This window comes from Coffea eugenioides, chromosome 1 (genome assembly GCF_003713205.1).
Source record: "Coffea eugenioides isolate CCC68of chromosome 1, Ceug_1.0, whole genome shotgun sequence".
NCBI lineage: Eukaryota > Viridiplantae > Streptophyta > Magnoliopsida > Gentianales > Rubiaceae > Coffea > Coffea eugenioides.
The window spans coordinates 43243532-43263126 of record NC_040035.1 but is presented as its reverse complement, the minus strand read 5'-3'; the positions used below and the strand labels follow the sequence as shown (position 1 = coordinate 43263126).

General features: G+C 35.8%; 3 protein-coding genes across 4 annotated transcripts; 1 reads left to right on the top strand and 2 right to left on the bottom strand.

Annotated features, from left to right (window-relative positions):
• Positions 1 to 267: 267 nt before the first annotated feature.
• Positions 268 to 827, bottom strand: LOC113773156 (transcription factor PCF1-like). Its single transcript, XM_027317715.1, has 2 exons — positions 533 to 827; positions 268 to 419 (listed from the first exon to the last, which is right to left on the bottom strand). The coding sequence occupies exons 1-2, from the start codon at positions 825 to 827 to the stop codon at positions 268 to 270; spliced, it is 447 nt and encodes a 148-aa protein (XP_027173516.1).
• A 3005-nt stretch (positions 828 to 3832) lies between these two features.
• Positions 3833 to 8376, bottom strand: LOC113774940 (4-coumarate--CoA ligase-like 7). Its single transcript, XM_027319606.1, has 6 exons — positions 7141 to 8376; positions 5914 to 6103; positions 5204 to 5349; positions 4979 to 5046; positions 4771 to 4873; positions 3833 to 4090 (listed from the first exon to the last, which is right to left on the bottom strand). Exons 1-6 carry the CDS (start codon positions 8164 to 8166, stop codon positions 3977 to 3979), a joined length of 1647 nt encoding a protein of 548 aa, XP_027175407.1. The 5' UTR covers positions 8167 to 8376; the 3' UTR covers positions 3833 to 3976.
• A 5376-nt stretch (positions 8377 to 13752) lies between these two features.
• Positions 13753 to 18606, top strand: LOC113777675 (lactoylglutathione lyase). 2 transcript variants are annotated; one of them, XM_027322847.1, is made up of 9 exons: positions 13753 to 13859; positions 14211 to 14342; positions 14487 to 14548; positions 15057 to 15117; positions 15283 to 15362; positions 15493 to 15563; positions 15890 to 15979; positions 17580 to 17708; positions 18257 to 18606. In XM_027322847.1, the coding sequence occupies exons 2-8, from the start codon at positions 14247 to 14249 to the stop codon at positions 17678 to 17680; spliced, it is 561 nt and encodes a 186-aa protein (XP_027178648.1). In that variant the 5' UTR covers positions 13753 to 13859; positions 14211 to 14246; the 3' UTR covers positions 17681 to 17708; positions 18257 to 18606. The 2 variants fall into 2 exon arrangements, with proteins under 2 accessions (XP_027178648.1, XP_027178640.1); XM_027322839.1 differs by lacking the exon at positions 13753 to 13859 and adding an exon at positions 13896 to 14071.
• The last annotated feature ends 989 nt before the right edge of the window (positions 18607 to 19595 follow it).

The following is a 19595-nucleotide window of genomic DNA, read 5'->3' as shown; positions in this document are numbered from 1 at the left end:
ATATGAACCCCCGGCCCCTATAGTTTGGTCAATCACCATAACGGAGGTACTTTTTGTTCATTTTTCACTTTATATAAACCACACCAGGATTGTATGAATCTTTTGAAACAATTGGAGGATCATGAGATAAACAGCTAGTAATTATCCTGATATTTTACAAGAAGAGAATGATAACAACATTTATTTTTCGCAACATAGGTACTAGCATTCTTTTGTAACATACAGCAGTTCTTTTAATTTTTTTTTTCCTTGGTATTTTTTGGTTGCTCATTCTCTCTCCTTTTGTTGATCCTCCTCCAAGGCATATCCACCATGATCTCCAAATAAGAACCTCGCAACTTCATCAGCAGAAATTTCCACATCGCTCGCAGAAGTTAAAATAGGTTTGGACATTGAAATTGAACCAGACATTTCGTCTCCTGCAAAAATTTGGAAGGGATTGAAATTTGATTAGTACGAGGTGGAGAGATGATGGCTGCAGGTGCAATAAAAGTCGGACGAGACAGATAAGGATATAGTATGACTTTAGGACCATTTTGATTTTGGGGGGCTGATGGATTTGTGTTAAGAACAGCATCAACAGAGGCCTTGGCTTGGATCAAAAGCCACTCCACAGTTTGGCCAGCGGTACGATGACCAAGCCTTTTTCTGAGCTCAAACACACGATCAGCACATCCTATTGGCAAAACAATTCTTCTATCTTTGCCACGCACGTTCGAATGTCGATCAGAAGAAGCCTTTTTGCAAAAATTGTTCATTCTTGGACCTACACATTTGGAACTATGTGAGGGCTTTGGCACATTTGATGGGGTGTTTGAAGAGACCATTTTCTGAATCGATTAGCTTAAGCTTCTTTGTTGCTCAAGCATTATTGGCTGGAGAAGTAGTTATATTTATACAAGTACAATGAGGTTGAATTTGTAATGCAATATGATATCAATTCATATTCATATTTTCTTTTTTTTTTTTTAATTATAAATTAATAACGTACGTGCTGACACAAAGATTTGTTCCCTTTTATGCAATTGGAAAGGAAATCCAGTATTTGGAGTGATGTAATTATAGAGCAAGTAATAAATGTCTGCTTGTTGTATATCATATGTTAAAATGCATCCATCCTGGATTGGTACATTAAATTCTTTTAGATAGTATCAAAAAGGAAGGAACCCCTTAATTATGGCAGGTATAATAATTAAAATTGAAAGTTGAATGTGTATCAAGAAAAAGAAATAGCGTTTGACAATTAATTAATTCATTACTTGTGCAGAAGATGCTTTGCCCTCTCACTATGAACGTAAAATGCAATAATTATATGAATATTTGGGTATTAATTTGGTGCATTTAATTCTTTAGATACTAAAACTGCAATAATTAAAACATCTACCTCAGTAGTTTTTTTTTTCTTTTTCTTTTTTGGTGCACATTAGTAGTGCAAAATTCGATTACCAAATTAGACAAGCTCGCGCGATTAGTTTATTCATGTAATTAGCTGTAACTAGACCCACACTTGAACAAAGTTTAATGCAGTCAAGCTTTAGATTATGCTGACATTTTTGCAGCCCTGCTTCTATTGCTTCAAAGATTCTTCTTTTAGTCTATTAATTACAATTGGAAAACTTTCTTATTTTATATTTTAGATTTTTTTTTATTGAATGCCCAATATATCCAACCTACCATGTGAATGCGAGCATTAGTAATTATTACCTTCTCTTGTGTTTATATCCTTTCCTTAAATAACTTTATTTTTTTTTAAAAAAAAAAATTTAGCTCATGAATTATATCTTAACAAGCACCTGGTGCATACATTAGGCAAACTCTCATGAGTCATTTTTTTGGGGTAAAAGTAATATTGAATTGGAAAAGTATTTAAATTAAAGGGAAGCAAAATCTGCCTATATTCAAGGGTAAAATTCACTTTAAACCCTTAAATTATAGATGCACTCATAAGTTGGTGCTTAATCTTTAATTTTGGATGCTTCATCCCCTAAGGTATCAAATCAATTCCACTTTAGTAAAATCACTGACAGAATCATCAAAACTAACGAAATGTTCTGTCTCACTTCGAGCATCACTTACTTACTATTCTAAATTAAAAAATAAAGTATCTAAAATTGAAGTTTAAAGACTAAATAGGAGCACATCTATGGTTTAAAGGTCTTAAACAAAGTTTGTGTATGTTTATACAGATAGTAAATTGGACGTTGGAAATTAGTGGTAGCTGCTTCCGGATGCTTATGGGATTATGTTAAGAAAAAGAAGAGGTGAAAATGTGTTAGCCAAATTTGGTAATTGAAATGCTGAAATTGAATAATACAGTAACAGATTAATGTCACTTTTGAACATCCGAATTTCAAAATTGGGCAAATCACCAATTTAATCCCTAAACTTTTTCACTTAAACCAATTTCGTCCTCTATGGTTTTTTTTCACCAATTTAGTCCTCAAATAATTTTATCAGATTCAATGTAGGACTTATTGGGCGGCGCCACCACATTTTATGTATTTCATATGGCGGGCCAAGGGTATAATTGGAATGATAAGTTCGACTGTCTGAGTATAGGGATTATAACCGAGGCTTTTAGATGATTAAAGACAAAAACCTCTGAAAATTGAGAGAGAAGAGCACTAAAGTGAAACCCAACCAAGGTAATATTTTGGATCCTTATGGAGCAGCAGAGCAGAGTCGTGGCCGAAAATGGTTCCCCAGATGTCTACTGTATCAAATGTATTTGGTTCCAGGGCCTTTGAAAGATTCAGGTACGATCTGACGGCTTTTAGAAGCAGCATCCAGAAGCGACAACTTGGGCAACGCTTTTGCTGGGCTGGTCAAGGAGTCCACCACCACACTGCTCAACTCCGATGCCCGGAAGGGTTATCCCTACTCTGCTCGGGAAATCAAGACTTTGGTGATCTAGGCTTTGGTCTTTCGCGATGCCAATCAAGCTTGTAACCACTTTCATTTCTGGTTCTCTGGTTTTGATTCTGAATTTTTGTGATCCATGGTGGCAGCACCACTACCACCGTCACCAGAATTTCCGCCACCTGAACCACTATTCCCACTACCTCTCCCGCCGGAGCCACCATCAGATACAGCAAAGAGGCGAAAATGATCAAAACCCAGTTGTCTAAAACCAATTTTAGAGTGACCCAATTCTTTATACACAGGAGTTGAGGTTAAAGAAATTGAGTGATTGCAGCTTCTGAAGCTGAAGCCCCTACTGCTTATAGAAGTGGAGAAAGGTGGAATTTTGGGGGCACTCCTGAAATGTGAAGTGGGTTTGCGAGAAAACTGTACAAAACGATACAGCAAGGGAGATTTGCGAACTAGTTTGGCTGGGCTTGAAGCCATTGTTGCTTGACTTTGGATTGGAGTTTTGCAAAGGCTAAAGGTTTTAGAAACAGGATAGCCGGAGGAATCTCTCTAAATTGCCTCTCTAAATTTGGGAAATCTCAATTTTCAGAGGTTTTTGTCTTTAATCATCTAAAAGTCTCGGTTATAATCCCTATAATCAGACAGTCAAACTTGTCATTCCAATTATACCCTTGGCCCGTCATATGAAATACATAAAATGTGGTGGCGCCGCCCAATAAGTCCTATATTGAATCTGGTATATTGAATCTGGTAAAATTGTTTGAGGACTAAATTGGTGAAAAAAAACCATAGAGGACGAAATTGGTTTAAGTGAAAAAATTTAGGGACTAAATTGACGATTTGCCCTTCAAAATTTTTAAACGATTTTCACACCAGAATATATGCTTTAACGAGAATTGCTCAACAATCACCTAAGATAATACATAGTTGACCTGGTTGGCAGAAAAAAAGAGAGAGGGCCTAAAAGAATGAAGAGAAGACATTAGTCATCAAGATTCTACAACAAAAGAGATGAATTGTTCTGTTTTATTACGACATTAGCACTCATAGAATAGTGCCATTCTTCTGTTTAACACGGACCATGCAATAAACATGCAACAGAATCCTAAATCTTTGATCTCACTTTTTCAATAAGTTCTCTTCTAAGAATCTTGCCTGAAGCTGACTTTGGGACGCTGTTAATGAATGTCACCCTTCGCAGTCTTTTGAAAGGCGCAACCTAAAAAATTTGGAGAGATAAAAAGAAAGAAGGTTATAGCAGGTGCTCCCTGTAAAACAAAAATGCAGACTATTTCCCCCAGAGACCATATCTAAAAAATTCCAACATTTCGAGCATCGATAAACAGTTATAGTAGTAGTGTAAGCAAATGGAAAGTCAAGCATGCGAAAGAACCGAACAAGTAAGAACCTACATATTGCCCCTTAAATCTCATGAATTAAAGATCTCTCTCTCTGTCTCAATATGCAATTCATCATCTTCAAAATGACAAAGTGGTTTCTCTCCACTGTTTGTCCTGGCCAAGTCGAAACTGAAGTGGTGAAAGTTATTTTAAAAGATTAATCAAAATGATCCAAGATCCCGCTTGCTGATATTGAAAAAAGGCAAGTCAACCAGGGAGCTTCGTTGGTGACAATCAAGCACTCATTCCTGTGCACAGACACCAACACTGCAGATAATCCCGCCAGAAACTGCTCCTAACCCATCCTGCAGATCTAAGTTCCCAATTTGATAACCAAGAGTGTCTATAGAGCCAGAACAGTCCGAGGCATTTGTTGCTAGGTCCTCGAGAATCTTTACTGGCTCTTGAGCACATTTTCTTTTCCTCAAATTTTTTAAACAACATTATGAGTTTACTTGCAGATAATATGCAACTAAAAGCCTTTTTTAACTAATGATACCTGATCTGCAATGTACTTTTTAATATCTTCTTCAGTCAGTGAGCTATTGGGAGAGCGGACAACATAAGCAACTGGGACTTCACCAGCTTCAGCATCAGGAAATCTATACATTTGAATCAATTTTTGGTGAATTTGTATAACCCAAATATTATGTAATACTTCTACAAAAAAAACTCTTGCACAAAAAGTTCTGTTCACAACTACTTACGGGATGACAACAGCATCTAATATTCCAGGGTGAGAAACTAGCAGCCCCTCAAGCTCTGCAGGTGCAACCTGGGAAAAATGGACAAACAATTATTGAGACAAAAAATGCATTAACAATCCAGTGCTATTGATTTTTTAATGATCTGTGACCTGAATTTCAAAGTTAATATATCCACTGTATCTGTCTTTTGTTCCTGCTCAATGGATTCTTCCTGCAATTACTTACCTGAAAACCTTTGTACTTGATGAGTTCTTTAATACGATCAACTACATATAGCTGTCCTTCCTCGTCAAAATATCCAAGATCACCAGTATGCACCCATCCCAGTTTATCGATGGTGAGCTTTGTGGCTTGTGGGTTGTTGAAATAACCTGAAAATATAAAATAGACAATTAACACAGATGAGCGATGATATGAAAATAGCACTGACATGAATAATGTTATATACAATAGTAAAGTAGCACACATGCACAGTTTGAATGCTAACAAGTGTGCTGAAATACCATTGGCACTTAATTTGTAAAACAAGTGGCCACTAGTCCCTCAAATTTACTATAGATGTATGAAGCAATCCGTGCACCTCAAACACACAAGCCAAACCTCTAGGACACCACTTCAGAACCAGTTACTAAAATTCTACAGAACACATACCGAGACAAACTAAGGAAAAGGAAAGAATACACTTTGTAAATTGAAACCTCTATTCTTGTATCATTAAATGTAAAAGATGGTAGTCCACTTTGCTCCAGTATAGCTTATTACCAAAAATGCTAATTTGAAACTCAGGATCTTTAAAGATTATAATCATTTATAGCTCCAACATTAGTTTCATTTACAAAGATTAGGTATCACTAGAAATTGGAGCTTTTGCCTATCTTCATCCTAAGAACAACTAATTTAAGTTAAATATTATAGATGTAAAAACACAGTTTTACCTTGCATCATGTTTGGTCCCCGAACCCAGATTTCACCTAACTTGCCTGGAGGAAGAGGCTTCGATTTCTCCACACTAACTATTTGAGCTTCAACTCCTGGAACAAGCATTCCTGCTGAGCCAGAGTGTCTAGCGCCTAAATTTGAATTCTCCACTGAGACGATCCCACTAGTCTCTGTCATACCATAGCCCTGAAATGAGAGAAGACTCTTGTACTATAACACACTTACCCAATCCAAAAAACTCATTCAATGCAAAACAAATGCAAAAAAAGGCTTGATACACCATCTTTTGGAGGAAATGAATATTTGTTAGCTATCCAAATTCTCTCACGACTAGAATGTCTTTATAGATGAACTTGAGATGCAGCTATGAGCAAAGGCAGACTTCAACTTCTATATCTATCTATTTCTGAGAAAAAAAACTAAACTTGAAACTGTAGAGCATGAAGTTATTCAATCTGAAGATCTCTGAAATAATTATCCACCTCAAGACCAATTTAATGTATCCAGTTGTATTGACTTCAATTCATTTTCAGCCAGTAAGTTAATTAGAATGAATTGTCCTCAAAATGCAAGAATTATAAACTCAAACTATGACCACTGATTCAATAGTACAATATTTAAAGGTTTCGACGATTTTGACAATTTTGTAGATGACTTAACTATCAATTTCACACAGTTCACATCCATATCTTTTAATCTCAGGATCAGGTGGACTAGAACTTTGATCATCAATCAACAAAGATATGTAAACTATGCAAAAGCTTAATGAAGGATCTAATCTTCTCTTTCTGATAAAAAAAAAAAAATTCTCACAAGCTCATCATGCTACATGCTTTCGTAAGTATCAACAAGCAGAAAGATATATGTCCTATTAGGTATACACCATAGTACAAAGTAAAAGTATTTCTTGACTTCTTGTACTCAGTACATCCAAATACTTCTTGTGTTGGTATATCTAAATATCTCTCGACTTCTTGTGTTTGTTAGGTCCAAATATTCCTTCATTCATTTTCTTTATTATATCCAAGCACTAAAGGTTTATTTACTAAGTCTGATGTCTTTTCTAAACTTGTTCCTTTGCTAAGATACTTAATCATTGACTAACTACTAGTACATCAAGCATGTTATCAGACAAATTTCATGATTCACCGATAACAGCATCTTAACATTCTCAGCCGAAAAAACATAGACTAAGGAACCAAAATTTGAGCAAAACCTTCTACCTGAAAAACCAGAGCATGAGGGAAATTTTTAGCACATTCTTGCATCAATTCCCTCCCCAGTGGTGCAGCCCCTGATCCAATCTGCTTCAAGGATGACAAATCATACTTCTTAACCACACTATTCTTAGCCAAAGCTAATATGATTGGTGGCACAACCCACATATGAGTGATCCTGTGCTTTTCAACAGCTTTCAAAACCATTTCCAGATCAAACTTTCCCATTGAAACAACAGCATTACCCCTCTGCAGCTGTGCATACATGATAACAGCAAGCCCAAAAACATGAAACATAGGCAGAACACACAAATACACATTATGCAATTCCCCTGCAAGTTCTTGATCAGCAGTCACCATCAATGAGGAAGCAATAAAATTCCCATGCGTCAAGACTACACCTTTGCTTATACCAGTTGTCCCAGAAGAGTACAACAATGCAGCAGTGTCCGATTGCTTAATAACAGTACTAGAGATATCCCAGTTCATTGGCCCAACTATCCTGATCAAGTCAGCAAAAAACAGGACTTTCCCGGATAATTTACTGCCAAAGTCTTGATTTTTATCTGACCCCAGGAGCAAAATCGGCAAATTAAAACCAGAAACTTTGGAAATCAATTCAGGGACAGTGATGATAAGCTTAGGGGAGCAGTCTTTGACTTGTTTGGAAAGCTCAGAAACTGTGTAAATGGGATTAACGGTGGTGGCTATGGCACCTATAGCGATTATCCCAAAGAAACAAATGGGGAACTGGATTGAATTGGGAGCAAAGATCAAAACAACATCGTTTTTGTTGATGCCCAGATGGTGAAATAGGCCATAAGAGACTTTGGAAACGATTGATTTGAATTGAATGAAAGTTAAGGTTTGGCCAGTATGGAAGTCTATAAGGGCTGGTTTATCTGGATACGATGAGATGTTCCTGAACAAAAATGAGACCATGGAAAGATTGTTGTCCAAGGGTTTGGGAAGGACGAAAGGTGGCCTCAGAGATCTGAATATCCCATCTCTGCCATAGCCAGACTTCTCCATTTTCTTCAAGCTGGAAGCTTTTTCCTCTTTTCTTTTGCTTTTAAGTCTGAACACTGAAGAGCTGAAGGATAAATGGTAGCGGAGTGCTATTGAGAGAATATTCAGCAAGGGAATTCAGAAGGGAGACGCTATTAAACCATGCAATCTCAGAATTGGTCCAACTGCTTATCTTACATTTTGGACCTTGGATGACAAAGGCAAGTTGGCAGTTGGCAAGTCTATGAACATGAAAGCCTTTGCTAAATTTTATCAAAAAAAAAAAGAGATAATCCTAATCTTAATCTTAATCTTCTAAGCCAAAAGAGGGAGTTTCCAATTAGTATTCCAATCAATAGATTGCGACCCCTTGTACAGTTGTACGTTTCGTGATTGGTTTGTTGTGGACTGGTCATCTTGAAATTTGCGATCCCTTGTTTTTTTTTTTGGTTACCTGTCACGGTATTCAGGGTTTTGTCCTGACTAATCGGTTGGTCGATCCGGATCGCACACCTGATTGTGCTGGATGAGTCTCCCAACAAATGTGACTGCGTATATCAGGTTTCGAACCCGAAACCTATTTAAGTGGAACCAAACTGCTTACCATTTGCGACCCGTTGTACGTTTCCTGATTGGTTTGTTGTGGACTGGTTATCTTGTAATTTGAATTAATTTTAGTGGCTTTTTCAATCGAATCTTCCCTTTCTTTTCTCAATGAAGAATCCCACACTCTTCAAAGTGGCTAATTTCTTAGATTATCAATGAAAAAAAAAGTCGATCAATTGTTAGTCTAACAAGAGGTTTCATAAAACTATACTGCCATGTTGACTCAGTATAGTAGGGAGAAATATATATATACATATTTGTAAAGTTAGATGCTGCAAAAAAATAAAGAACTTGACAACATATGTTTTTTTATAAATCTTGTCCTCTACCAGACTGAGTCAGTCCTATAGTGAACAATTCTTGTTTTAAAACTAGGAGGTATAAATAGCGCAACGCGCGCTGGTAATGGTGTTTAGCATGTCCAATTGAATGTAAAAGAAAGTCGAATTACAAGTTTAATTAGTTTAATTGTTGGAAGTGGAAAATAGAGTATGTAAACACATATATTATATTAGAGATTGTAATAATTTAAAGTACAAAATGTTTTGCAAATTTGATGACTATCGTTAGAAATAAGCTGCATGAGAATATTAATCCTTCAACGCAAAAGATGGTATGCTTGACTAAGAGGACCCTTCCTGGCTACAGATAACCATTTAGCTCTCCTCACTGCTAATTCTTTCACCATTTAATGGAGGCAGCACTTATCTTGGATGGAAAGGAGTGCTCTTTGGTGAGGTGGTAGATTAAATGCGAAATCACTTTAAATTTTCAACCCACAAAATCCCAAAAAAAAAAAAGAAAATTGGTGTCTCAAACGTGAGGTTTGGCACCTCACAATTGATATAGACAATACATTAGATATAAACAATTGATGTTTCATCTTTTTTTTATTGGTTTATTAAAATTTAAATTGCCAAACTAAGGAAAAACAGAAAGCATTTGCATTTGACAGCTAGTATTAGGCAAATTGAGAAAAATAAATAAATGCATTGTACTCAAAATTTATAACCATTAACTAATTTTGGAGTTCGATGACGATTTCATCTAATTATCAATCTGAGTTCATCTGACCACATCTTAGTTTTCATCCAACTTTTTCTTTGCTAGGAATTGCTTTGTCAACAGGGAATGACTCAATTATTCTTGTCAATCCACCTACTATTCTTGGCAATAGTGTCCCAACAGTTGCAACACCAAGTTCGTATACATTGAACAAAGCTTTTGCAGCTACGAGTTCTTAATTTATTACATTCGTTGATGTTTCGCAATCATCTGTTGTTAACCAAGTTTCTTTATCAAAGGTGTGAATTCGCCTTGATGCAAGATTGGAACAATCTGGAGATATAAATGAAAGTGCATCAGAACGTGGCGAGGCTACCATAATAAAAAAAAAAAACAAAGAAAAATTGATGATGATTTTTTGTTCCTCTGTTCTACAACTATAAGTCCTTTGTTAATGCTCACAGCGTTGATTATGCAGCAAAATTTCAGTGAACTTAGAGCTTTTGAAATTGTATCTGTAACCTATTGACTTGTTCAAATTACTTAGAACTTACAACAAATCATGTCAACTATATCATTGAACATTGGTTCTCTTCCTTTTCTTTAATGGCGTTCATTAGAAGCTGGACAAGAATTTTGACCTCTCATAATGTCTTTGTAGTTTGTTACTATACCATACAAACACAATTGCAATAAAAAAAATTACAGTGGAAATGCTATTCCAAGTATTACTCAAAATTCCCCTTCTCCTTCGATTATTGATTAAAAAAAAAAGTAATGGGAGTACACCCAACCACTAATGATGTTTATCAAATTGTTTCGATATCAGGTCTTGAATCTGGTTCGATTGCAAAACAAGCCATCACGGGCTTCAATAGCCTGCATTCGAAATCCTCTTCGTAGTGCCATATTGGAACATCATGTAGTTTCCAAGTTCACCTTACCTGTAGGATCCTGGAACTGTTAATATCAACTATGGGTCCAAAAGAATCAAAGCATTAGCTACCCTAAAAAAAATCAGGCTTAAGCCACCCATATTAGCATAGCGTGGTATTCAAAATTTGACGTGTCGGATGACTCGGAGCAATTTTTGACGATGAATAAGATCTGTCAATGGTTTTTGGTATTCAAAATTTACTCATGTGTTATCCATCTAATCATGATAGTGTATAGACTGACAATATATATATAATTTACTCTATCTTTTATTCCAGCAATGATTAGGTTAGTGGACTGAACTCTAAATTACGGGCGAGTTGGAGTAAATTATCGATCTGCCTAAGGACAATAGGATGTAGGTGAGATTAAGGATGACAATGGAGGTGGCTGGCGCGGGGGGCTATTGGGGCAGCGGGTAGGTGAGATTAATTAAATTATATAATATTTAATTTAATTAGTTACAAACTTATGATAATAATATTATTAGTTATATGTATTATATAATATATATTAGTATATGTAATATAATTGATATTATCAATTATACTAATAATTATATATGATTACTAATAGAAATTATTAATTAGTTATACTAAATTTACTAATACATTTATACTAAATCCCTAATTACACTTAATACAATAACATTTTTTCTCAAAAAAAAAAGCACAAGCACAATAATGAATTAGTGATTGTATTTGTGCCAAAAGTAAAAACTTGACTACTTTAGTTGTATTTATTTCATCATGTTGGATTGTATTCAAATAATTTTTGTTTGATTGTTTTTATAAGTTTCAATTTTGAAATTACAATGAATAATAATTTAGTGATGTGTTGATATTTTAGTACTTGATTATTTGCTAAAATTTAACTATAATAAAATTATATAACAAATTTTTATTAGCCCGCGGGTGCCCCCGTGGGGTAAGCGAGAAGGGGCGGGGTCGGGACGGGGGGAGCGGGGGGTGAGGGGTGGGGGCGGGGGAGAATTTGTAGGTAGCGGGGCGGGGGGTGGAGGAGGGGTCCCTCGCCTCAATCCCACCCCATTGCCATCCTTAGGCGAGATGGCCCTTTTACTTGGGCCTATCTAAGGGCCTGTTTGATAACATAAAAAAGTGCTGAATCTGAATTTTTTCAGACATTCAGATGTTTTGAGTGTTTGATAAATGAAAATCTATCTGCTGAACTTGTTAAGCAGTGCTGAACCTGTGTGTATTTTTTTCAGCACAAGAATCCTAACTGAATGCTTATTTCTGATAAGAATCAATAGAATTACTTCAACTATCTTATCTTATCTACCAAATCTACCCTTATTTGTTAATTATGTTCAAAATTCTTATTTAATTAAACAACCTAATATTCTCTATCTAACGATTTTTAGTTTCTCTTTTCTCCCTTTTTAATGACTTTCACATCTTCTCCATACTCCTCATATAATATATTTCATCATTTATATTAATTTGATTTAAAAATAAATATTGTCATTTTCATACCTTACAATTTTAAACTAATTAAATCATAGATTCTATTTCTTTTTTGAATGAAAGGATATAAAGGCAAAATTATCAATTTAAACTTATTAAGCATTCAGCTATAAATATTTATCAAACAGTATAAATAGGTTTAGCATTAAAATTCAGACATTCATATATTTTTTTCAGTGTTTAAAATTCAGCAAATTAATTGTTTCAGTATTCATTTTTCAGAATTCAGACTTCAGAATTCAGATTCAGTTTTATCAAACGGAACCTAAGTTCCAAAAATTGTAAATAATTTGAACAAGATGTCTAACTAAAATAAAGGAGTCCAATATTAAGTTGTCTATCGTTTGACCCTTCAAATCGTCTATTTCAAATTTTGTTTCTGTTCCGTCTGTCTCATTTTTATTTAACTACCTTGTGTATTGTACTATTAGACTTATCCTCAATATAATACTATAATAAAATTCTAAAAGTTATTAATTAATACACATAGCAGTTAAACAGAGACGGGACAAAATTGAAAACGAGACAGACGATTTCAAGCCATCATTTGAATAATATGTCTAACGCACGAGTAGGATGTTAAGTTGTCCATAATCAAGATATCTAACCCCCAGTTAGTTCCAACACCTTAGTAACTACTGACCATTGATCACAAAAATTGTATTATGCCTACCACCATGTAGTGGCGAAGCCAAGATCATAGAGTGAGGAGATCAACCACCATGTAGTGATGGAGCCAAGATCCTACGGTAACGGGATCAATTTTCATTATTACATAAAATGACGTAATAGTATATTTAAAGTTAATCGATGTTTTTGTTAAACATATAATCTCTCTCTCATTTTTAAGTTTAATAAGTTTTGAAGTTCATAATATTCTTAAATTTAGAAGTCAAAATCATTTTTTCTGTTTGAATTTGAAAATTTTGAAAGAATTTATTTTAAAATAACTTCCACAATTAACTTCAAGGAGATCCAAAATTCTAGCATATAGTAATAATTATGAATTTCTAATTATTTGGAGGTCAACGTAGATTATAAAGTAGAATGTATTAAATTTTAGTGGGGATAAATAAGGGTAATTTTAAAATTTTCTAAACCTAAAAATTAATTTTCTCAAATTTAATTGCCCCCACTTAAATATATGCGGTTCCGGCCATGCCACCATGCATGATACCTGTTGCCCCCCTCTTCAGTACACGTGGTTCCGTCCATCCAGCCGTGCATGACGACACTTGCGGCTCCGCCCCATGCCACCATGCATTGACTCTCCCCAACCTCAGACGGCTCTCATTATACAAAGCCAAAGGTGGCTGTCAGCTTCTTTTACTTTTATGGGCCAATTAGAGGAAAACTTCTTGGTTACATCCACCACCTTTTTTTTTAAAAAAAAAAAAAGAAAATATACAGCCCATTAGGAAAATGTTGAAGCGTCAGACGTCGTTGTGAACCAGATTGAAAAGTGTATTTGTAATGGAGGTTTTTTGTTTTTCTTGTATCCAAACAATTTGTTGGGTCAACGATGGTTATCGTTAATAAGCCCAAGTGGCATTTGGTTAAACCCATTGTTATCTCCATAAACCGCTTTGTGCTGCTGACTGCTTGGGTATATATATAGTTCACAAAATCACAGAAGTTATCCGAAAATTGAAGCCGCTTTTGTCTCTCCTAAAACTTCACCAGGTACACTCACTCATGACTCATCTCGTTTATGTCGCTTCCATTTGCACAGAGTCCCACAGTGATGTACTCAATTGTCGCAACAAATGGCCGCTTCACTCACTAAAACCGCCATCTCTCAAATTCTTCGATCAACCATTCTCATTACCAAATGTCCTGTATCTAAAATCCCGTCTTCTTCCATCTCCCCTTTCCCCATAATAACTAAGCCAAAGGTCCCAACTTCCCACCACCCCTTTTCTTTTCTTTAATAGTAGGCATCAATGATTATTAAAAAATCGCTGTTTTGATAGTTTTGATACTCTAATACCATCCATTTGCTCGAGCTTTTTTAAACGGTAATTCTGTCTGCAGGTTCCTAATTTTCCCAAATTCATAGCATCACCAGTAATGGCTTCATCAGGGTCCAAGGAATCACCCGCCAACAATCCCGGACTCAATACCAACCTTGATGACGCCACCAAAGGTTACATCTTGCAACAAACTGTAAGCTTTTGATCTCAGTTCATTTCATTTTCCATGATCTTGTATTACTGCGGTAATCTATACCATCAAATTTGATTAAGTATCTCTTTAATAACCCTTGTGTCTTTTTCATTTTTTTCCCCTGCATCTCTGTTGGCTTTTCAGATGTATCGGATTAAGGACCCAGAAGCTAGTTTGAAGTTCTACTCTGAAGTGTTGGGCATGTCGTGAGTGCTTCTTATTCTCTTCTTGTTAATCTTGGTCAATTTGGAAATTTGATCTTATTCATATAGTTAAAGTGATATGCTTAACCTTTTGCTAACTTCAGAGCTTTAGGTGATTAATTTAGTGATTATCTTGTGGTAGTTTACAAGTACAATTTTGATATGCTTTCTTAGTGTTAGTGTAATTCTTTTTCCGAGACTAGACAATCTCACGGGACGTAGAGATAATGTGTAATATGGATGGTGAAATGACTTACTTGATTAGTTGCTAGAATGATCCACCGTTGTAATTCTAGATAGGCTTAAACCAGAGCTCCTGTTATCAGAAAGTTGTTCTTATACATTTTTGACAAAGGATATGATTCTCCACAAGCTCTTCCTTTTGCATTTATTTGGATACATTTGAAGTCTTAAAATGGCTTAACCTTTCCTAAAAATTCCATTTTGTCAAGTGTAATTGACATTGCAGTTGTTTCTTGTTGTGCTTTCTGTTGTTCTTTCTGAATCGCAGGTTACTTAAGAGGTTGGATTTTCCAGATATGAAGTTTAGCTTATACTTTTTGGGATATGAGGTGCAGCTCGAAATTTACTTATAGAAGAACTCGATCACCTTCAGTTGCATTTTTTGTTTGGCATGGAGTTCTTGTTCACTGTTTGTTCTGAAGTATAGATGTTAAAAGACCTGAAACTTATGATTTACATCTCTTCCATCATCTATTCTCTATCCTGCTCTCTAGGATACGTCATCTGCCCCAAGTGATCCAGTTGAACGTACCTCTTGGACCTTCGGACGGAAAGCCACGATAGAGCTTACTCAGTAAGGATTACCCCCCCCCCCCTCTCTCTCTCTCATATTTTTTTGGGCGGTGGGTTTCTACTTGGAAACTCATTTCCTGCTTCACCTTTTTTATGAGAATGATATTTGACATTCAATGTTTGCATTACAGTAACTGGGGTACGGACAAGGATCCTGATTTTAAAGGTTATCATAATGGAAATTCTGACCCTCGTGGGTTTGGTGAGTAACTCAATAATTACTTTGATGGGCTTATTTCTTTCTCAATTGCTCACTTTTTGTCTTGTGGATGTGAGGTTTTGCCTTCATTCCTTGTCTTTAGATTGGACCTTTAACTGTCATGTGCAATTGGTTTAAGTTGTTATGTGGAGTGATGTAAAGTTGCATCTGTACCTGTGTACTTTTGGCTGAAAAAAGTTAGAAGAAAAGAACTGTAGTAACAGTTCTTCAATTTAAACAATGAGAACAAGTTGTGGCTTTTTGGGGAATTTCAGTTGGTAGATGTTTACTTTCATTATCATTGGTCATAACTTGGGTCATTTCTGCAGGACATATAGGCATCACAGTGGACGACACTTACAAGGCGTGCCAGAGATTTGAAAGATTAGGAGTGGAGTTCGTCAAAAAACCTGATGATGGTAATTATGTCCTCATATGTATTCAGATCAGTATAAAATTTTGTACTTCCAGAATGTTGGCAAATACATGTGAATGTGCTTTAAGGAACATATTGAAAAGTATTTATTTGTTTACTGCATGATGTCTTCATGTTATGAGATCCCATTTCATAAGAAACGACTCACTAAATGCTACCACGTGAATTTTTCAGTTCATGGATCTTGTATCTTGAGGTCATGCATCTATATTTGTACATAAAGTATTTGTTTACTAGAATATTCCTTCCTCTGAAACATGTGAAACCTTAGAAGGGACAAGAAATTTACTTAGAATCAGATGAAAATCCTTATACGATTTCTGAAGTTGGACATATGGAGTGAGAGCAGGAAGTGACTTATCTACTCTAAGTGCTTAACATGATATGACAAGAAATTAAGGGGAATTTGAGTTCTTAAAAAGCCATGTTTCCTTTAACATGAAATTGTTGCATAGATGACAAGAACTCAGCATTTGGCTATTTAGTGCATATGTAGCATCATCAAGAAACTAAATCTTTTTTTCTTCCCTTCTTTACAATGAACTTGTATAACCTTTTTGTATTGCTGGATGTATCTGAACTTTCAATTCTTGTATACTAGACTGTTTGCATGTCTTGCTAGGAAGAATTTACAGGACAACAAACTCTGTGTCATGGACAAGTTACATGAATTCTTTTTGCCCATTTTTCCTTATAGAAGGTTGCATCCTGATCAAGTGCCATCAGCAGGTTATAGATAACAAACTTCTTGACCTGTTTGAGTCTAGACTAAGTAATACTTTTCCTGGATATCAGTTGCCATGAAGAAAAAATGACTTTTGGATTGTAGTTACCATTGACCTCTTACTTTTGTGCTTTGCGTAAAAAAATAAGGAAAAACTTTTGCTCTCTGCTCACTTCAGGCATGGTCACTCTGTCCAAATTTTTTAGAGAATGCAACCTTAGATGCCTCTTTGCGGTTCATGTCTAGCCTCTTGTCTCCTTTTCTCTCTTTCCCTCTTTTCTTTATTAGGACGCATTCCATGACTGGGTTTCCTTGGTTTCAAGATCCAAATTTCATGAACAGGTCCTTGAAACTGGGTTGGGATGTAAAATAGAAGGTGCAGAAAGAGAGGAAGTGGATCTGGGGCATTTCCAAACTATGAAGAAGAGTAAAGCATAGGCCTGATGAAATAACTTGACGTGATAAGAAACATAGCATATTGATAAATCTCCTTTATTGCTGAACAGGCTTTTCATTCGTGTTGTTACACATCTTATTCATCCACTAGATGGAAGGGGTCCCAGGGGTAGGGGTAGTTAAACTACCGATGGTTGTGAATGGTTTCCTCATGGGGAAGTGTGGATAAATGTCACCTTAGAGGACATTTTAGTATCAATTCCTCTCACTTTAGAGTTTAGAGGGCACTTGTTTCAATCCTTGTTCTTTTGTTCAATATGTTTAAAGTACATCAACATTCTATTGAAAGTTCAAAGCAACAATACCTCTAAATTTCTCTACCTTTGCATGATTTGTCTAAGCATTTTTAGTTCTGTCTCGTGAAATACTCTTGCTCCTTGTCTAAATTGGCCACTGGTTACAGGAAAAATGAAGGGGATAGCATTCATTAAAGATCCTGATGGCTACTGGATTGAAATATTTGATACCAAAACAATTGGAGGAGTGGCTGCTGATGCTGCTTGATATAGTAATGGACTTGCTTGTATTGCAGGTAAGAGTGTTTTTGCTATGTTCTGAATTCTGATACAAGTTGATATTGCCTATCATGCTGCATCATGTGTTGTTTTGTAGTAAAAATAGGTATATGGATGATATTAGGCATTCCATGGTCATTAACATGAATGTCTGTCGTCGATGCCCAGCATGTTTATTTAGTCTTTTCCAACAGTCTTTTGAACTTGATTCTGTTATTCAGTGTCTGTATATCAAGTTTCTTGTATGCCATATGATGATTTTGGTTTTAAGTCAGATTATCCCTTTCAAGCTTTCCAATCAAGTTTTTGGCACTAAATTGCTGATCTCGTGCTTCACAGTTTACCCCTTGCAATTTATCGATTAAATAACTAACTCTTCACATTTTGCTCTCTGTTTTTCGAAATATTTTAACTAAATAACTAACTGGCTGGCAACTTTGTCTGGTGAATTTCCACAGAATTGTTTTCAGGGCTTTGTCTGCCAGGGGCAGTAGAGTGGAACATGACTAGTTTGTATGTTTATCTAATAGGGAGGTTTTTGGAGTAAAATTTAATTTTGATGCAGGAGGGCAGAATCTACTGGTCTGGATTCCAGTGATCTCCAAAACGCGAAGATAACTTTGAGGAAGGATATTGTTCATCGTGTTTATTTCATGAATGTACTGTTTCGTCTTGCTGATTTATAATTCTTAGAGGCGCAGTAAACTGTTTTGAGCTGTAGTTGTACTAGCATTTGGTTTTCAACATTAGCTGGTGTCTTGCTTGTATGAACTTGGAATCTGTTGTGAGCTTCATGCGCTAATGAACAAATCAAGATTCAGGGGAAGCAGAGACGTTGTGTCCTTACTTTGGATAGAATATGTTACGCTTCTTTCACAACGCGAAGCATATTATTTGAATATCAAGATTTCAAAATCCAGCAGCTGCCTCTATCAGCTGGCCCTTTTTTATTAAACCCCTGACGTATTTTGCATATGGGCTGCTTTTTTATTTTATTTTATTTTATTTATTGTGAGCTGTGTTTTGTTCTTCCTTTACCATTGAAACGGATTTATGTCATCACATGCTGGTTACCTTAAGAGTGGCATATGGCGAATTTGAGATTCTCACCGAAATTATTCAAAATATAGTTGTTTCATTAGGATTGGAATGCCACCGGACCAAACGGGTGTAATGGCATTCGCTGGTGAAATTTTCAGGAAATTCTAGACAAGAATGTTGGTTGAAGGATTCGATTTTTTGACCTACACTCAAAAAAAGTTTTAAAGCTCACTCTGGTGGTCAACTACTCTAGAAGTAGTTTGTATATTTCACTAAATGTTAATTTTGGATTTCGAGTTGGAAATATTAATGTTAACATTTTTACTTGGCATGAGATATCGAATATTTCTTAGAATCATTTTTCACGAACATGGCAAGGGAGTGGAACAGAAAAGAGACGGAAGATTCCGCAAAGTTTAATTTTACTTAATCCATCCATCTCTTTGCAAACCACAAAAAGAACAAAAGGGGAAAAAAAAGAAGAAGAAAGGTAAAAGGTGAGAGAGACAGAAATGTAGAAGTTAACGAGGAAGAGGAAGGATGTAAGAGGTTCTCCTTGATCTTGTTAGGTTTTGCGGAACCAATCTCTGGCTAAAAGTAGGTTGGAGGACACTGGTTCCCTGTGTAATTCTTTCGTATAAAAGCTGCGAAGTTGGACAGGGTCATATTTCTCGAGACAATAAATAACTCTCTGGTCATCACCATCAACTCCCTAGCGATAAGAAGAGGCATATTGTCATGACATTCCACACTCTCGGATTTGGAGAAAACTTCAACCACAATAATAACTCTCTCCAGCTGAATTCTCAGTGGAAGAGAATTAGAGGCTAGAGACCTCATCACATCATTTGACCTTTAAGGGT